General features: G+C 37.6%; 1 protein-coding gene across 3 annotated transcripts in view; it reads left to right on the top strand.

The window, feature by feature from the left end:
* POLA1 (DNA polymerase alpha 1, catalytic subunit) overlaps nt 1–20,954 on the top strand; it is a 207,888-nt gene that overhangs the window by 142,808 nt on the left and 44,126 nt on the right. For all 3 annotated transcript variants that reach the window (XM_072848605.1, XM_072848611.1, XM_072848597.1), the window contains one exon: nt 19,617–19,713. In XM_072848605.1, coding sequence (XP_072704706.1) covers nt 19,617–19,713 — 97 coding nt within the window. The remainder of the gene's footprint in view (nt 1–19,616; nt 19,714–20,954) is intronic.

Raw genomic sequence — 20,954 nt, 5'->3', positions numbered from 1 at the left:
TTATAATTCAAAAGAAAGGATGTTTTCTGCCTTTTTTTAAAACGTGTTTTAAAATTATTATTTCTCTATGCTTTATATAATAACCCTTTGGAGGCTTGAAACAGCAACCTTTCCTGGAGTTCAAATTCACAGTGGTCCATTGTGGAGTATCAAATGAATACTGAATAATAGTTATTGATTTTTATTATTATTTTTAGAAATGGGAACATTTAACTTCATGCTTTGAAAAGTGGAATAAAATTCTAAATAATTTGCATGTAATTTTTTTCAAACCGTTAAGTACAAAGTGACTGAACGTGGATCCTGCCAGTTATGGCAGTCCCCCTTCTTAGAGTTTAAAAAGCTTAATATATGTGCATTCTTGCACATTCTAAATCTCAAAGTACTTTAGACATAACAAATGGATTTACAAACTATATATAGGTTCACTTACTTTATCAGTGAAGTGCAGCTACCTCAAGGATTGAACACAGCAGCTGTTTAACAACCTAGAGAAACATCGCCTGGCAGCTAAGAGCAAGAGCTGAAGAATATTGTATCAAACAAAGCTGCAAAGGGAGCTTGAGGCATTTGAGCAAATTGTAGTCTAGTAGAGTTAATTTGGCCAGGACACTTAGGATAAACTAATAGAACTTAACAAAAGGTGCCACCGGACCTTTAATGGCCATGCATCACCTTCATCTCATCTGAAAGATAATGCTTTACTCACTTCTAGAGACGGGTCCAGCATGAGGAAGACTCACTAGAATCGCTTCGTGCTTTTGGTAGATCTCTCATGCGGAAACTGACTGTAATTGCAAGATAGGACTGGACAACGGGAGAACAAGGAGAGAAGGGCTAGGAGAGAAGAACTGACTTCTAATAGGAATAGTTCTTACGGAGTTGGTTGTTACACGGGACGATGTTTCATGAAGTGTGAAGGAATTAATTCACCACCATTTTGGATTTCTTGATATTTTGATGGTACAGTTAATGACATTCCCTTCTAGAGCATAAGAAAGTGGGGAAAGTTACAGAAGCTCTGAAATAGCATTTGCTAAAGCTATATTCTAGGAGCTAAATGATAATGATAACAGATTTCATCATGTATGAGACAGGGCTTTTTCAGCCTTATTTTTTCTTTGTGGAAAAGTTTTGAACAAATTATGCTAAGACAGTTATGGTGCTATGTGAAACCTTCAGCACAATTTGACTGAGGAATAGGTTTAATCACCTGGTGCTGGACAAAACTGAAATATTTATGTTCTGTCTTATAAACCTTAAACTCCTTTTGAGACTTTGCATAACTCTGCAAAAACTACTTTTAAGGTTTTTTATAACCCTGTGATGAGATACTTAGGGAAAAAGCTTTTCTGCTCCATAGGTTATCTCACGTAGGACATGAAAGTCTGTTGTTCGTGAGCTGGATGGATTGACAGAAGTAGTTAAACTTCTTGCTTGAAGGGGCATATATGCATTTGGTTACTCTGTGTTCATGGTCTAGATGATTTGTTGAATGTCATGCTTCTGAGTACACAGGTAGCAGAAATGGTAAAGAATACTTTTCACTACTTCCACATGGATAAGAAAATGTTGCCATTTTCTCAGATTTGTATTTTATTGTTCATCAATGCTCTAATCCTGCTGCCTAGATTTTTGCATGGGTGATCTTGTTAAGACAGCTCAGAGGTTCCAGCTAGCACATAATACAGAGGAGTACTGCATGATAAGGATGGGAAGGCTAGCGTGCTCTTCCCCTTGCTGAAAACCACTCAAAAATCCTCACCTAACAAAACAGTCTATTGGCATGGATAATAAATAGTATGAGGTTTGGCTGCTTTCCTGCTGCCACACAAGGTTGTTGTTATCTAACCTAATTTATGTCTTCCAGTCAGCATTCAGCCTCATTCCTCTTTCAGCTTCATTCCTCATCCCAATTGCAGAAATACATAGAAGCTCCAAACAATGAGCTAGCTATGATAAAAATGAATTTTCTGCTTGAGACAGCTCCTCTTGTTAGTTGTACTATATATACAATGTTATTCATTGTTGGCTACACAAACATTTTTTTTTAAAATCCACACATCCCCCAACTTTTTGCCAAAAAAAATAATTTTGAACTTGTAGTGTTCACTTGTACTTGTGTAAACCTTAACAAGAGAATTTACACTTCTTGACTGGATACATCCAGTGCATCACCTTACAAAAAGTTATTGATGACCTAATGTAGATAATATAATCTTGAAGTCTTGTGAAGAAATAATGTATTAAAGATGACCCTTTCAACAGACAATTTCCATTGCAGACTTCTACAGTGAAGTGAAGATAAAATTGAGTGGGCTATATAAATTTGGTGTATAAAAGATGAAAGGCTGTAATGAAAAGACAATAAAGAAAAATGTGTCTTTTTTAAAAGCTGTAAGAATGAGGGAAATACTAAACTTTCCCAACTGGCTGTATTTGGTTGTATTGAACTTGACGTGTATGCGCCCTTACTAGCAAGAGTCTTGGATTTGTCAGGAAGATGAAAAATCTTAAAGTTTCCTTGTGGAGAGCAGAAGGCAAACGGTAGCATTTCTGAAGAATTCCCTTGGTAGCCTTTGATTCAGGCACACTCTTGATGCATGTTGTGGACCTGGCCTTTACATGAGCAGGCTTGTGTTTGTGTGTCAGGGTTGCCATACCTGTGGAAATCAGCTGCCTTGATGTGCAGAATTGGAATGAGCTTTTCAACTATAGAAGATTTAAGAATAGCAAGGTTAAAATCATAATTTTTAAAGGAAAAAGTTACAAGAGTATAAAACAATAACAATGATTATTGACATTGTATTTCACAGTAAGTACCTTTCATTAGGTGCTCTTGTCTAGGTTATAAAGATGGCTAATTAGCCAATCCAACTTTTCCTAGGCCAGAAACTTCTGAGCGCTACATTTTTCCTGTTACTTTTTCTAAGTATTGTTATTAAGTCCTCTGAGAGCAGCTGCTCTGGGCAGTCTGTTCTTTCTCTACTCAGATGGAATGTCCTCGTCCTTGTTCATCTTTTTATTCCCTGTAATTTGGGCACTGGGGTGCTGCATGATACTGTAAAGGATAAGGTCTTTTTTTTTTCCAGTCTTACTTATTTAAGATTACATGATTGACATTTTTATTGTATGTATGTATGAGTACTTTCCCTGGTCCTAAATTTCAGGTTTCTTTTTTGTGTTTGCTGTCTTTTAAATCCCAGAAATACAACTTTACTAGCTTAACAAATTAAATGTCTTAATTATTAATTACGTTCCCTGTAAGATTTATTATGTTTAGCTTCCTACAAACTTTTTATACAGTCTACATAAGGGACTTTTTTTTTTTAATGGGGGAAGGGTTGGAGATGCATTTGAGGGTGGAATGGCCAAAACTGCTTATATTTTGTTAGATTTTGAGAAATCTGATTACCAGTATCTCTTGATCCACTGTTGTTTGAAGGGCTTGCTTTCTACTGCAGTACTGTGATGGCAGTAACACAAATTCACTAGAGGGTCCTTGCTGCAGCATCAGCCCACTAAGAAGCATTGGGAAGGAGGAGCTCCAAGGAAAGCCAGCGTCATACCTACTAACGGTATTTTGTTGATCAGTTCTGAGTTTCTCTAAACTACATATCACAACAGGCAGTCTGCTTAGCTGCTTTGTTTGGTTACTGAAACCTAGCTTCCTTCTCTACTTTTATTCCTTCATGAGGCAGATTTGGCTGACATCTAAAATTGTGTATTCAAGAAGAGGCTTGATGCAGAGAACATCACTGTGCAGTTTCAAGATGGGTCTGTTTGGTATCTGATGAAAAATAACGTGGTTCCTCAGGAAGAGGATGAAATTCAGTTAGCAGAGGTTGTGAGCACAGATAAGTTATTTAGAGGAGGAGGAGAAGTGAGTCTTTGCAATTAAATTTTTTAAGTTACTAGAAAAATTAACATGCATTCTGTTGTTACTGGGCTACTTTTTGTGGGTGTGTAGGTAAATGGTGGTGATACTTATTCTAATGCCAGTGTTGGCAATATATGACAAAGTCTACAATTTTTCCTTTTGACTAGAATTTTAGTGGACATCAGATCCTTCTATTAGGAGTGTTATATCTGGTGAAGTTCACCTCTTTGAATGGGAACTAGTATTTTTGAGAGCAATACCACAGTTTTTGCTGACCTGTCCAGTTTGATCAAATGTTTTTACAAGCATTGCACCATAATCAGGAACCATCTGGCTGAAATTCAAGTTCACATGTCACTAGTTCTAGCTGAAAAGTTTCTGAAATGTCTGTCCAGTTACAGAAATTTTCTGTTCCCCTCCTTCGTGTTGTTGTGGGTTGTCTTTTTATGGCAGTGCTGTAGCTGCAATCACTGGCATATGGAAGAAGGGAGGAAGTCTTGTGAGGAAGCTCCTTGCTTTTCTGCGCCTGGAGGCCATACTCTTTTCTTTCTGAATTTATCTGCTAAATGGATTCTGACCTTTGAAACATATACACGAGTGCATAGCTTGAAGGTTTGTGTAGCTTTATACTGCAGTACCCATATGTTCTGCCTGATCACTAGGTAGTAGGGAGATGTTTCTGGTAAGGCTTCTTAACTCTTAGGATTATTTGTTTATGGTAAGAAGGTTCTTCTTGTATCATTGTACTTCTCATTAAGGCATCTCAAGTTCAGAACAGTAAATGTTATATTCCTTAATTACACATTTTAACTTCCCTTGTGGGACACAGAGTCCAGTATTTGAAGCATCTGACCCAACTTCATATCAGATACGCTGAACTTCTCAGGAAAATTTTCAGTGCTATCAACAGAGAAGTTCAGTATCTTTCTAATGAAAAGCTACTAGTTATAAATTGTTAGACTAATACTCTGAGACAAAAGTGAGAAAATTCTTTTAAAAAGGAGTTTATTAAAACCGTGAAATGAACAAAATGTTGCTCTGACCAGCAGAACACTGTTAAGGAAGGTTTTTCACAGGGGTGTTCCATGTCTTCCTGTCACAACCAGCTGCTTTTCTTTTGTCCTAGAGACAAAATATCCCTTGCACTTGGAGGTACTCATGCTTTTAATAACTACACCACATTCCTCTTCCAGCTTACCCTCCAGAATTTACTCAGAAATGTGGCGAAGTAGATGCATGGTTTTCCTGTGAGGCTTGCAGTCACTTAGACACTGCTTCTGAGCTCCCTACAGGCTTTTGTCTGGAAGACCTGTTATCACAAGATCTCTTGCTTTGCCAGTTTGGAACCTCACAAATTACTTTTTGTCTTTTCCGTTGTATTTGGTAAAATAATATAATTTGTATTTGGTAAAATAACATATTTAATTTTTAAATAAATACCTGACCTGCTTTAGTGTTTTGGTGCCAGGGCAAAGCAGCAGCATGCAGTTTGCCTGTCTGTATTATTTTTAAAAGTTTGTTGTAAAGTTTGAAAGGTTAAATTTACGATTTCTTCACTTGTTGAATTTGAACACTCAAAACTCCTAATACAACCAGATAGTTCTGCCTGGATAGATGTGTACATCCAAGGCAAAAAAAAGGCAAACTTAATTGTAGCCCCTGAGGGAAGGGCTAATCTTTAGAACACTTTTTTTTTCTTTTTTTTTTAACAGATGACGCTAGAGTATCTAGTGCCTCACTGCTTTAGTAATTTTTTATTAACACCCAACACTGTTTGCAGGTGCCCTAACTTTACAGAAGGGGAGCTGAAGTTATCAGAAGGCCTAAAGATTCACCTAATGGTATGCAGCTCTTTGCAGAAGCAGAGGTGGAAAACAGGTCTTCTCTGTCCTTGTGTAACGCATAAATACCAACAGTTCCTTTTCTGTTAGAGAATGGAACTATGGAGAGATCACTTTTTGTCACTTCTGTGAGTGTGTACCATTTCACATTTTTACCTGGGTTCAGCAGAGTTCTTGGTGTCCCAGTTTTTTCTCATCTCAGTCACTGCCATAACTTGCCACGGTATACTCTTCCATGATGAAAAATACTCCAGTCACCATTTGCTTTGTAATTGGAGCTCTTTCAATCATAGCTAATTATTGCATAGGTTGCTACCATGGTTCAACACCTTTTGCTTTTCTCCAGCAGCAAGAAGCCTATTATTTTTATTTAAACCAATATTTCTTTCAGCTACATGTAAAAATAATCACTTTGAGAAGGTTTCCCATTAGAGAAATAAGTTATTGTTTGTCACCAATCTCTTTCAGTGTGGAAACATTAATATTTAATCCATTGAAGATGATTGTTTAAGGCAGTCTGTATTCTTAAAAATACAAGGGTTTTTTTTAACAGTTTGCAGACAAACAGTTTTCATTTAGTGGGGATGCCTTGCTTGGAAGTAGCCATTCTTCATATGTTTTGTTTAAAATTTATTTCTTGGGTCTTTGTCTAAATATCTGTGGTTAGGATAACTGGCAGTGCAAGGAAGAATTTTAGTAATAATCTGATAGTTTCATTTGTGTGACAATAACTCAGTAATAATCAGCTTGGACTCCTTGCACTTGTGAGAAACAAGAAGACACCATTCAAATAATAGGCAGGGAAATGTAAAAAATGGCAGCTTCACTCTTGTGCTCCATGCCCACCCCATGTCAAGTCGCCAGTTGATCATTTCCAGAGCTGTGATTATTACACACGGAATCTTTAATATTAATGAACTACATATAGAAAGTTCTACTGCTCATATTATGAGGGTCTAGTTACAGTAAATCATGGTGATAGGCATTTCTAGTTTTCTTTTCTTTTTTTTTAAAGTGTGTTACATGGGAAGCACCTGTGGAAGATAACACATAGTCTCTCATGTCCATACTAGAAACAATAAACTATTACAATAAAAGATCTATATAAATTACAGTTATTAATGAGCTACAGAGCTGTCTGTCACAACTATTAAATTCATTACAGTTTAGTTGCATGTTTTGGGGTGTCCCATGAAAATGAATAGGTGATTTAGATAATTCCCATCATGTTATTAGAGGATCATTTTTTAATTGGTAAGTGGGTTTACTTTTTCATGTGTTACTAAGTTGCTTCAGTAGCTCAGACATAACTTGTTCGAACAATTTTTGAAACTTTTGAGAATCTTCAGAATAACCCTCCAGACTGTTGTATACTTTTTTCTGAATTTTGTTCAGCACCTCTTGAATGAAAATTCACTGGAGGGTAGAGGGGCTGGTGTTTGACCTACACTTTTTCTCCTAGAATGTACACACACACTGTTGACCTCACTCGTCGGAGTGGCTGACAAAATCAAAACCTAAAGTTTTTAATATTTGCCTGTCCTTAGGTGGAATAATTCCTTTTCTTTGTGGATAACCTCAGGATTGGTGTCTTTCTCTGTTCCTGTTTGGATTTGCCAGTTGAAGGATGCAGGACAGAATCTCTGTTTTTTTTCAAAGCAGTCTACAAAATTGACATCAATAACAATCAGTTTTAAACATGCATTGTCTGGTGAAACCTGTGTCACCCAGAACACTGTTAGACTGGTAGACAATGACAGAGACTTATGCAGAGAAGATGGCATTAAAAAATAAAATGCATCAAAATTAGTATACGCACTGATGCCAATGCCACTTTTAGTGCTGAAGAATCCATTTTGAGTGATGGAGAAGGAGATTGAAAAGAACCTGTGTTTTGCCCAGAAACGAAAACATATGGGGATAAATCCTGCATAACATTGACTATTTGTGGAAGGAGCAGATGGCAGCATAATAAGCTATTGGAGTTGTGTCTGGTACCTGAAGTGCTGCCATTGATTTCAACCCTAGGGTAGTAGATAAAGTTGTCTTATAAGTCATTGAGGTGTGCCTTTTTACACAACTGATCTTAACATTTTGGTGCCACCCACAGAAAACATGCTCTCCTTTGCTTTGTCGTCTGCATAACTTGACTTTTCTTCAGCATTTAGTAGAGAGCCATTCTATTAAAGTCTGCGAGAGCTGCTTCAGAGACATGAGATCAAGACTTGCATTGATAAAGCTGATCATATACACTGCTACAGATAGATAGGTGCTACTATAACCTGTTGGGGACAGGTTAGACAGTTTGTCTAACCAAAACAGAGGAAGAAAGATCTTATTTAACAGAGGAGTCATCTGTGTACATCCTGGCTCCAAAGTAAGTTAAGCAAGTTAAATATAAATAAAGTGTATTGAAAGTCCCTTTGCCTTTTCCAGCTGAAGCAGTAATCTTGCATAGTCTGAGAAGTTTCAGGAGTTGCTTGTTTATAATGTTGGTACTGTAGAGATGGAGACTTCAGTCAATCTCTAACAATTCTGATCTTGTAATAGTAAAATGTTTCAGGGTGCATGATGAGTAGCTGAAGCATTTTCATATCTCAGCCTAGTTTCCTTATTGTCTTAACTTTTAAGAAAAATCAAGATCAATGAGAAGGAACATTGACTCCAAGTCCTTTAGGATTTACTGAAATGCTAAACTTGCTTTAGGCAAAATAGTGTCCTCTGCAGCAGATATATTCCTTGCTTCAGATTATTTAACTACTTGAGCTCAAAGAGTAGTTCATTAAAAATGGAGAAACTAGGAGTTGAAGGTGGAAACCTAGCTTTTCAAACTTTTTACTCTCTTGCTAAAACCTAGAATTGAGGGAATGAGTCCTGAAGTCTTCAGAAACAGGAATATGGTAATCCACAGCAGTATTTTGTTCCCTCTCTGTAAATTATACTTTTTTTTTGTTTTCACATGCATGCTTTTACATCTAAAACATATTTAGATAAGCTTATTTGCTTGTGTATCTAGCCTATTTATAGTGTTGTTTATTTACTAATAAACCAGTTTTTAAATGCTGTGCTTGTGCTTGTTGAATGATAATCAAGATTCAGTTAAAAAAAGGCTTTCACAAATATTAGTAAATTATTTTGCAGAAAAGAAATGCAACGTTACCCATTTCTTAACAAAATTGTAATTTAAATAAATATGTGTAAGCCAAGTTGCTTACACAGATTGCACTTTTATAGTGTATGCTTCTGGATAGCTGACAAGTGCCAAATGTTTGTGTAAAGTGTATCAATCAGTAAGAAAAATTCTATTTCTAAAAAAGTAAAGAAAAATCAAGGTTGCAAATACAGAGCTAGATTAAAATCATTTATGTAAACAGAAATATCTTACTTCCAAATTGCAGCTTGTTACCTCTACTACAGTCTAGATTGTGAGAACAGGACTTGTTCTATCAGCTTTTTCCATTGTTATCCATAGCATCCTGCATCTGAACATCAGAAGTGGCATCCTCTGTTTTCACAAGCAAACAGAAGACTCAAAATGTGCCTCAGATAAGATAATGAGGAATAACCTTTTGCTTATCCTTGGCAATACACAACCATTCTTGAACATGTCAGCAGATTGCATGAAATGGTAAAAAAGCAGCCTTATACCTAGTCTGCAGAGGCCTCTAGGAGACCTGTAGTAGCCTCAGGCCTCTCGTAACAGCCTCTCTCTCTTTGCCATGAACTAGGACTGCAGCTGATAGATGGTTGATTTGTGGTTCTGGTCTGGGAGCTACCTTATGCAGATTCTTGCCCTGCAGGCAGAATTTACTCCTAGTAAGGTGGTTTCATATAATTTTCTTGGTTGGGCCCCACTTGATTTATTTGGTTTCCAGCTGTGAGAAATGTGGGTCCTGAGAAAGAGTATTACTTGCATTCTCCATGAGGAGCGGTTCTCCATGAGTAAGAGTAGAGGTTTTGTACACAGACTTCAGCTGTACAGAGTCCTAATCGTTTGATTCTTTCAATTGTAGTAACACATCTCTTTGTAAGGTAAGTTTCCTGGATATTTGCAGTTCAATTCTTGTTTGTTAGAAAGAACATCATGATTCTATAATTTTTTATGGAAGTCCATGAAATTACTTGAAAGGTAAAAGAATTCTGTTCAGTGATGAGAGTTCCTATGCGTGTGCTTATTTTTTCTGTTTCGAATAAGCAGATGACCTGTAGTTAACTGCTAGGAGTGCGCTTCATTCAATGAGTAGATCCATCAGGTCTCTAGAATGAGACAGAGCTCTGGAGCTGTGCTAGCTTCTTCAGTAACACTTAAGATAGATGGGTAATACTTGGCCATGGTACTTTATCTCCAGCTTTGCTTTACAGAGGTGGCTTTCAATTTTAATGTTGTTTCACCAAGCCTTTTCTGTTAACTACTTCTTACCCCAGATTGTCATGGGTCAGAATTCCGGAAATCCGGAAATGAGTGGCTGACTTTGAAAGTGCTTGGTTTTTTTCTTAGAAATGTAAACATGATTTGTTTTGGTTTTGTTTTTTTTTATTAGATTTGTCTTGTACACCAAGGAGAGGATATGTTTTAGGAGCATATCTATATGCTGCTTATTTCAAGCAGCAATTTATTTGAAGTGTGCAAATATTCTTGATCGAAGGCTCTTAAAATACAGTTGATTTTGGGATCATGCTGGTGCTTCTCCAGAGTAACGTTCAATGCATTTGTGCAGGTACAATTTTGTAGTTTTGCTTGTATGTGCTGCTTGGTGAGTCTGGTTCGAGAGTGATGTCTGTCTTTCATCAGCTATCCAGTAAAGCTCTTTTGTTTGGTTTGATGTGAAAAATGTCAAATCTTAACCTTTCTGCTGTAGATGATAGTTTTGAGAAATTTTGTACAATCCCCCTCCTAAAGTACATCAGTGTAGGATGGATCTTCAGGCTCCAGACTGGTTAGCCTGCAAATTCCTCAGTTAAGCAATGATACTGCTTTCAGAGGGAGAACATGAATACTCTACAGCCTCTCCAGATCCATGAGGCAGATTACAGATGAAATTAATTTTTTAAAATATATTTCGTTCATCTGATGTAGAATGCAAAGTCTTGAATTATTTGGATAAAACCAAGTCTTGTACCTTTTTCTCCTATTGCACTGTCACTACCAGCGTCAAGTATCCTTGACCAGAAACCTAAGATTACAGGTGTCTGTATGCATAAGCCAGTGATTGGCCATTCTGTACATTTCGTAGGTTCAGAGGCTTTAACACAACATGAGGGCTGTGTTGCAGCTTGAAGCTGATAGTGTGTTGCGTGCTCGTTATGTGGCGAGGCTTGTGGGTTCAGAGTCTGTTGGGGCAGAGCTTGGGACTGCTGAAGTGCAGTGGGATCCATGCTGCCAGTATGAACGGTCCGGGCACATCATGTCCTGAGCCATGTCCCATCGCTGTCTTAGATAGTCAGTTGTCATGGCCCAAAACTCAGTCAGCAAACGTTAAAAATTTAGTAATATGGACAGTAACAGTTCAGAGCTTGAGCTTACTAGTCAGCCCTGTTTTGTTTAGCAGGGAAGAACTGACCAAAGGGACCACCTTGATGATACTTCCTAATATGGGAGTTAACCACCTTATGTGATCCTGTTTATCAATTTAATACACTTTCTGTATGAAAACCAGCTATTTATTAATTTCATTATTCATATTGAGGGCTGTTTCTGGACTTTTAGAATCTGGAACAATATTTATGTAAGATCCTAATATTTTTATTTTAAAACTTAATTTATATTTATTGTTTGTATTGTATTTTTATTAAAATGTCTGTGTTCGTATATATGTGCAGACATACATACGTGCAGTGCATAGACAGGTATACATATACATATGTGCACACATATATGTAACATCTTTAGAGCTAATTTCTGTACAGTTAGCCATTGATTGCTGTTATAACGTTAGAAAAAAGATACCTCGGAACAGATAGTGTCTGGTTTTGTTCAAGACTCAGTTGCAAGTTTTATGTGCTTCTCTCTTCTATAAATGTATTAAATATTAGTAATATCAGAAATCAGTCATAAACATCTTGATGCTGAAAATTTCAGAGTAAAGAATGGTTCTCAATGACGTGTGTATACTGTGGGTACCTGAAGCAAGTGATTCCCCCACCCCAAAAAAGAGTGATTCTTAGTTAAGACTTGTGTTCTGACTGCCAGGTCTTATTGCGCTGCTCAGATGAGCTTGAGTACTGGGTGCAAGGCAGAGCTCGAACCCAAAACTAAAAGCAGGGGAACGTACTGTCTTCCCTTGCTAGCAGTATCTGGTTTGACTTATGCACATCAGCTACCGTGCAGTTTGCTGTTTTGCCTTGTGCCAGCTGTTGACCACACAGGGAGGCAGTTAGATTTTGGGGGTTGGTCTTCTGCCAGATCAGAAAAGACATGAGTAATTTTTGCTGGATTAGTGAGTCGAATTTGGTTTACCACATGCTCAGATGAGCGGTAGAGCACACACAAGACGAGGAATAGGGGAGAGGGTTGCATATGTATCATTAAAATGAGAAACTGTTAAGCACAGATTACAGTCTTTTTGTTTAAAAAAATAACATATCTCCAAGGAAGAGCAACAGGGTTTATTTCATGTCTTTGCTTACACTGCCAGCTTTAAGTAGAGGTGATCCACCACCGTGAGTGGTCCAACAGCTTCATCCTTCCATTCCTCCAGAACTCTATAGGTAAGTACTGCCTGGTCTGCTGGCACTTGCTGTTCCCCTTGTGTCTGTGTCAGATGCCTTGAGGCATCATCTTATGAATCCTGAAAGCAGAACAGTTCCAGCCTGGGATCCTCCCCAGTTTTAGATAATTAATTCAGCTTCTTTGTTATGGCCAGAACTATTTTGCTTATTTAATGTCCTTTCTTTTCTATTTTGCCATGTTCATGCCTCCTAAATCTTGTTAATAGCCAACTACTTTTTCTCCAGGGTTTCTTAATGAAAATGTTCAGTAACAGTATTGTCAGGATCCACCCTGGAGATATTCTGTTAACCCCTTCATTCAGTCCGGTGTCTCTTGTCAGCAGGTGTTGTCATCTGTTCTTCACCCAGTTCTTCACCCACTTTTCTGTTCTTTTGCTGGCATTGCAGTCCAGAGTTGGTTTTTATAATTAGATCCTCTGTAATGTTATCACTAATTGCTAAACAGGACTTAAACCAGCAAAAGTTCTTGTCATTTCAGTTACTTAATGGAAAAAAAGAATCTTGTAATGTACAAGAATATCCAGTCTTCTGCTGTGCCTTTTTTTCCCCCCCATTGACCCTGCATGTATATGGAAGAATCTCTTCTTTCGTCATACAGTCCATGTTAACATAAGTACTAGGGAAAATTTCATCATATCCCAATCATGCCACATCTGTTTCAGTTTCCTTTTACTTCTTTAATGGACTCTGTGAGTCATAATCACTAAAAAAAACCAGTATTGATTGAGAGGGTGGACAGTTTGGAGGGTTAAGAAGGAAACCACATGCACCCCCACACCTCCCACACACACCTCCCCATTTAGTTTATAACCGATGCTGCTGTCAGAAAAGATGGTGACCAACCTTCTCATGTTTTTAATGGAATTGGGTGTAAGTTTTCAAAAACTGTTTGTATGCTAAAGCATAAAGGCTGCAATTTAGATGTACTTTTATTTCACCTTTTTTGTTTTATGTGAAGTAGTTATTTTAGGTGCACAGTTTATTTCAGCCTCTTCAACACAGAGTACGCTGTGATATAACTAGGTTTTGTGATGCATGAGGAGACCAGACTTCAGTGTACATCAGCATTGGCACGAGGCGAGGTTTACACACATTATGAGTATTTAAAACATTAATTCAGACTTCACGAGCTCTTTTTGTGCAGGAGTGTCTGCCTTCAGAATCTGATGGTGAATAGGGGCTGTGTGAACCTGATGTGATGCAACTGCCCTGGTTTTACAAAAGAATATGTGAGGTGTGTAAAACACAGTCTTACACTTCAGTTTATTGCCTTGAAATCATTGTAGCATGGATAGCATTTGGATATATAAACATCCACAAAGCTGAGCTATGCCCTCTTTTTGAAAATAGAAATTGCTGCACATAAGAGACGTGATGGAAAATGTGTACAGTCTATACAATCTTCCAGCAGTAGATTGAGACCAGTGGCACTTCCCCGAAAAAATAAATTACCCGAAATTTGCAGCACATTCATATTCAATTTCATCACAGCAGATGCTCATTAGTATGTTGTTATTAATTGGTATTCACTTTAGGTTTTGTTTAAAATGAAGATAATAATTAGGTTTTAATTACTGCATCTTTCTAAGGGGGGGAGGGGAGGAAATGCCTCTCAAAGCACTGAAGTATTTCCTGTACGCTTTGCTCTATTACATCTAAGCCTTGAAAGAGTCTCTGAGACACATTTTTCTGCCAAGAGACTTCTTTTCTATTTCCTTTTCTTTCTTTCCTGTTTTTAAAGTATTAAGAACTAGTTCTAAAGGATTTGTTTGATGGACATACTGAATCATATCACAGTAGTAAGAGCCACTGTTCTTTCTAATCAAATTACCAAAAAGGCTTTTCACAAAAGTAACACTCTCAAGCAGCTGATTAATGAAGTGGTGCCACTGTTTTGTATTATAATTAATTGAAGTAATACAAATAACTTCTGTAGCCTGTGGAAATTATCTCCTTTGCAAAGCAGTCTAATAGAGTTAGCAAACTAGAACGGGAAGTTTTTTGTGGGTTTCTAATTTCCCGTTGCCCCCATCATCCATAAAACCATAGGTGACACAACGGAAAACAGTAAATGACAAAGAATACAAAATAACAACACCACAGAGAGGGATTGGAGAAATGGGAAGAGAGGCAGGTGCAGAAGAAAGCAAAAGGGCAGAAAAAAAATGAGAATGCAGAAAAGATTTAAAGGGTCATGAGCGTGGTGGGACTATACAGAAGTATAGGAATTTGGGAGATGCCGAAGAGTAAATAAAAGACTTCAACCTACTGTGGAGGAATATGAGTAGCCTAAAAAGGATTGAAAAAGCATCGACCATCACATCTTATGTTGGTTAATACAGGAATTCACAATGGTTGAAAGAAAATTAATCTAAGTAGGGGCATTTAGTTTTCTGGCCTGTTCAAATGTACACTTTCAAGATACGGAGGTTTTACATGCTGCTTAAAAGGTGTTTAGTAGAATAGCACTATATCTAGGTAAGTAAAACATCAGAACTAGAATCATTAGTTCAGTCTTCTGCTACCTTGCTGTTGTGAATTTCCAGCAGCTTTTCCTTCTCTTTATTTTTCCCTTTTTGCTTTCCTCAGACCTTTCTTACCTGGATTCTCTAGGTCACCGTGCTGCTCTTAGCTACTGAATGGATTTTAAAGGTTGGTGTGTTAGACACTCAGGCACCCTGTTAACAGGATGGAGGAGAATGAGGCATCTCAACTGAAGTTCCTTGGGATGTAATCTAAAATAGCCAGCACTGAGGGAAGGGCTTTATAATTTCAACACCTAAATGCAGCTGCCACCAACCTTTCTTCTGTAACAGAAAAGCTGGTGAGAGATTGTCGCGGTTTAACCCCAGCCGGCAACTAAGCCCCACACAGCCACTTGCTCACTCCTCCCCAGTGGCATGGGGGAGAGAATTAGAAGAGTAAAAGTGAGAAAACTCATGAGTTGGGATAAAGACAGTTTAATTGGTAAAGCAAAAGCCACACATGCAAGCAAAGCAGGGAATTCATTCACTCCTTCCCATGGGCAGCCAGGCGTTCAGCCATCTCCAGGAAAGCAGGGCTCCATCACGCGTAACAATCACTTGGAAAGACAAACACCATCACTCCAAATGTCCCCCCCACTTCCTTCTTCTTCCCCAGCTTTACATACTGAGCATGACGCCATATGGTATGGAATAGCCCTTTGGTCAGCTGGGGTCAGCTGTCCCAGCTGTGCCCCCTCCCGACTTCTTGTGCACCTGGCAGAGCATGAGGAGCTGAAAAGTCCTTGACTTAGTATAAGCTCTACGTAGCAACAACTAAAACATCCCTATATTATCAACACTGTTTTCAGCACAAATCCAAAACATAGCCCCATACTAGCTACTATAAAGAAAATCAACTCTATCCCAGCCAAAACCATCACAGAGACAGTGGATCTTAAGTTCTTCTCAGGCATTGTGTTTAGGGTAGGAAGATGCTCGCCAGTGGTTAAATCTTTCCAGGTCCCCTTACTTTCAGAGAGTTGAGCTTTGGCATTTTTAAAAAGGAGGAGGAAAGGTGGACACTGGCAGTTTTTCCACCCTCTCTGTGCAAAATTAAGAAAACCAAGTTCAAGTCTCTGTTCTTGCCAGAAAGGTTACAAACCTGTGTTTGCTGCTTCTGGAAAAATCCCCTACTCACTGACTATGCTGTTACGGAGTGAGGGAGTTGGGACCATTCTCCATCTGAAATTTCACTTTGCTGTGGAAAAAATGCATCATGGTTTGCTGGGCCAGAGAGAGGTGTAGTGAGTGCACAAGGGGGCCTTACTCCGGCACAGAGTTTTTAGGCATTTGTGAGACGAAGAAGAGATGGTGCTACCCTTCAGTCCAGTGTCTTGTGTAAACATCATCAGCTGTAGGGACAAGACAAATACTAAGCTAGTCATTGTAGTCAAGCAGGGTGGACTGGGGCACGTGTGGAGGCACAGCTTATCTTCAGGAACTCCAGAAATACAAATCTGTTGTGTCTGTGAAGTCTCCTTTCCTAATGTATGCCCTAGTGAGCGTTCCCTGGCATGTGTGGTAGCTGAGCAGGATTATTTTCTTTTCATGACTGAGCATTTTCTACCCTAGTTTTGTGCTGAGTCATGGGAAATCTTTCTTTTCCAGTGTTCGTAATTCACCAGTTCTGTTAAGACACCATCGGTTTCCTGTTTCGTAATCTTTGTAATCTTAAATTCTTCCTGGGAAGGCAGGTTGGAGATTTGCAGTTGGCCTCCTGATGCTACAGGAAACAGTTCTGCAACTGTATTAAACCTAGATTTCTTTAAATTAATATTTTGTTGGCCAAGAACAATGAATTTTTTTTTACTATATCTGTTATTTTTATATTAGAAGCTTAATTGTTCTGTCAAAGGAGTGAATAACTGTGCTGAATGCAAACTATATACCTTTGGTTCCTTCATCTGTTTATTGCTGTTTTAAATACAATTTAAAAAAAAAAAAATGTTTGGTTGCATGGAAAGAACAAAGTGTTCTTTCCATGAATGGAAGCTGTCAAAGAAGCAGACTTACCTGCTGAAGTTGGTTCTTAATGAAATCAAGAAATCAAACATCATGGAACAAATAAGAACTTCAAAATAGATCTTTTTTTTCATGTACTCACCATTCAGTCTTTCATGGGAAGAAAGAATGCATAAATGATGATACAAATTTAGCCCAAGTTCTTAACATAATGTTAGGGGTGTCAGGTTTTCTTTACACAAAAAATTCACCGTTAAAAGTAAAATTTTACTTGGCTTTGAAGTTTTAGGGATTGGGCTTTTTTCCCTTTTTTAAACCTACAGGTTATCAGAAATTAAGGAAATATAAGAAGTGATGATGTAAGTAATCCCTAAAGTCCTTTTAAATTTAAGGTACCTCTTCCTTGGATTCATAAGCATGCCATAATATTCATACTTAATTGCATGAAAATCTTCAAACCCTTTTGTTTTCCACCAATTACTAATTGTGAGATATGGCAGGAAGCTACAGGGAAGGAGATACTAGCACATTATCAGTTAAAAAAAGTGTGTGCGTGTATATATATATATCTGTCTATGTGTGCATGTATACATTTTTACATACTGATTTTTGTATTTTCTTTATCCATTTAAGCAGTGACTTTCAATTAGCCTGCCTACTAATATCAGGTCACTAAACTCTATAGCTGATGCTTTATTCTTTCATGCGGGTTGTCATTCGTTTGCTTCAGTTGGCTGGCAAAGGTTGTTGTATATCCATTACCAGCAACACAGCACTTTGCATTTCTGAATTGACAAGCAGCTATATTGACCTAGCGCTTATTATGGGTCAACAGCTGCGTTAACCGACGGAAGGACTGAGGGGCAATTAAAATGAATTGGCAAAAATATATCTTCCTAATTTACTCCAATTTGTTATTTATGCTAACATTGTATGGCTTCTATGGTGACACTAAACAGAATGGACCCAATAATGGCAATTAACATAAAAATATAATGGCTAATCAAATTGACAGCAACTGTTTCTCATCATCTCGACACACAATACATTATCAAAACAAACTATTATGAAGGAGGTAATTTCAGTGTTCTATTCAACCTGCTTCATGTGTGCAGTCAGGGAGATGTGTACCAGCAATTACAGCTGAATCTAAAAAACTAAACAAATAACTTAATCGCTGTCGTCCTCCTTTTTTCTTCTTCAGGAAGCAGTAATCAGGATTTACTAAAAATAACTGGTGTATAATAGTATAATGATGATGCATATCGTAGAATAGCTAATAAGGAATAAAATAAGCTTCTGTGTGTCTTTTTTTAAAATAGGTTCACATGAAGTGGAAAAAAGTATACTGTTAAAATATATAAAAACTAAGCAGTAGTAATAGTTGTCAAATGTCTCAACATGAGTTGCTTAATAGTTATAGATACTTTATAACATGTCAGTAGAAATGTAAAATTAGCTGAATTTAGTGACAAAACTTGGCTTGATTGGGTAGAAGAGTGAAAAGCTAAGTTAAAGCAGAATTCCAATAAGCAGAAATAGTTTACCAGTTGCTCTTCCACTGCATTTTCAGGATCATTCCTTGTGATATACTGAGTCGCAGTTTTACGTTGGTCTAACCACATTCTTGTTGGTTTTATAGCTCATCAAGAAAATCTTCAAGAGTTCGTACATATCTGCATGTGTACTAAATGTATTAAAATGGACACTACCACGTTTGATGCTGTTATGGTTATCTCCTCCTTAATTTGGATTTTTGTAATGCACAACTCTTCAAACTGTTGTTGGCCAATATTTGAACTCCAATATCTTAAACAGCAGGGACTGGAATGCGGCTTTATTGAACAAGAGTTCAAGAAGATTAACTTGAAAAGGTTTAGTTGTAGCGTGGGCAAGATGGATCTCAGGCCTGTTTGAGCAATCTTCTAGTGCACAGAATGGTGACAGAGATACGAATGCATACAGGCATGTACTTTTGAGCTAGAGGAATAGCACAGAGGCTTGACATCACTGACATATTCAGAGCATTTAAGTGAATATCATATTTCACATGTACACACCTGCAGATTTTTTGAACTAAATGTGTGATTAGTAACATGCAGTAGCCTTCACAGATGTGTAGAGCAAGATGATGACATAGCTGTAAAGGTATATATGCACCTGTTCTTATTTGAATGGCATGTTCACAATTTATGTAACCACAGCTGTGGGGGGGGGGGGGGGGAAGGAAAGGAATACAGCCAAACAGCTGTATTCATCAAAAATATACATTAATTCTTTTTCTTTTTGAGATTATTGCATTGTACAATATACTAAAGCACTAAAGTTATTCCCTTGTCCCATCATTCTTATGACATCCATTTTGTTGCTAAAGCATCATTGTGATACGCATATCTATAAGAATGGATAAATGTGATTTATGTTTCTGTCAGAATTGATAAGTTTAGTACTATTTATATAAATGCTTGGTAAATTGTGAGAAAAAGTGTATAGATGTAGTAAAGAGATTTTGCAGCATAATAATGATCATAATAATCGTTCCAAAATCTGACGTGAATGGAACATATAAACTGTTAGAAAAAAAACAGAAAGAATCACCTTTTGATAGTGGACTTAGAAATGGGTGCAAGAGATGCACTTTTGAGTTGAGTTTTTAATTACTATCTTCTTACATTACAGTATTCTGATAAGGCCCTGTACACTCAGCTCTGCTTTTACCGATACATTTTTGATGTGGAATATGCGATTGATAAAGTAATTGCTGAAGATGATAAAGGTAAGTTTAAATTTTTAATTCATTAACTATAGTTTTATAGCAACTTGCATGCTAGAAACTAGACCTACACATTTGTACTCTTCAAATCTGAACTACGAGGCTGTGATCTAAAACAGAAAATAGAAGAAAGTATGAATTTAGGAATCCCCTGAAGGAGGAATGTGTTGTGTTGGAGTTAACCACTTTAAGAATATATTATATTTCTCCTTTCTTCTTTGGAAGCAACTGTGCTTTGGAAAAAGTGCTTTTCTTGCATGTTACACCATTAGAGAAATCTCTTTGCTTGAAGTTTGAAGGACACGTCAGCTTCAATAAATAGATTAATTAAAACATATGTATAGAATATCTAAAAGAAAAGCCAATTAAAACTTATGTTCAACTATTATATTGAAGAGACACTTTTTATCAGGGAGAAAATGATGGCATAAGAAAAGGAGGAGTGCTAGTTGTCTACAGAGCTCTCTTAAACATACAGATTAAGCTAATGTTAGGAAGATTATTTTTTTTCTTCTCTTCTTCCAATTACCATAACATTTCTGAACTAAAACATTTCTAAGCTGTAATGGATCCATGGGTTTTGTGCAGCTAAGTGATTTTCAAGCTGACAGAAGAATATTTCTGGAGGTGGGCCAGTACTTGGCCGACTTTGAATTCTGAATAAAGCCGTGTTTGGGTCCCACCGTTGAAGTGCATTGTCCACAGAGAGCACTTCCACTGCATCCTCTGGGCGGTTCTGGTGGTGCCTGTGAAGAAAAGGTGCTACTGCTGGAGACTACTATTCTGATAGCTGCTCTGCTGTGACAGTCTTCCCCACCCCTGCCCTGCGTCACCAGCTAGGTTGCTGGGTGATGGAAAGAGACTAAATGAAACTCAGTCTTTCTGGATGTTATTTTGATAAGCCTTATATGAAAATCAAAATAGCGTAACCTCTTAGCTAAAAAATGCTCAAATAAGCAAAGAGTCTGGTTTTGACTTGTTGTACTTATGTTTCCTCTTTTAGAGGTTCTCCTTTCCTTTCCTAATCCCTCTAAGACAGTGAACTCACTCTGATGCTTGCACTTCAGAATGACTTTGTACATCCAAAGAAGGTCACGCTGTATAGCCATCTCAGTCTAATACAACTTTGTAGATGTACTGAAGGAATGTTATATGGTGGATGCCACTGCTAGCTGAAACCAAATTACTTTGTGTAGTTAGCTCTCTTGCCTAATATAAGTACATAAGAGTAGAAGAGGCTTCAT

The sequence above is a fragment of the Ciconia boyciana genome, chromosome 1 (genome assembly GCF_034638445.1).
Source record: "Ciconia boyciana chromosome 1, ASM3463844v1, whole genome shotgun sequence".
In the NCBI taxonomy this organism is placed as follows: Eukaryota; Metazoa; Chordata; class Aves; order Ciconiiformes; family Ciconiidae; genus Ciconia; species Ciconia boyciana.
The sequence above is the reverse complement of the archived record's forward strand: the minus strand, read 5'-3'. Positions and strand labels throughout refer to the sequence as shown.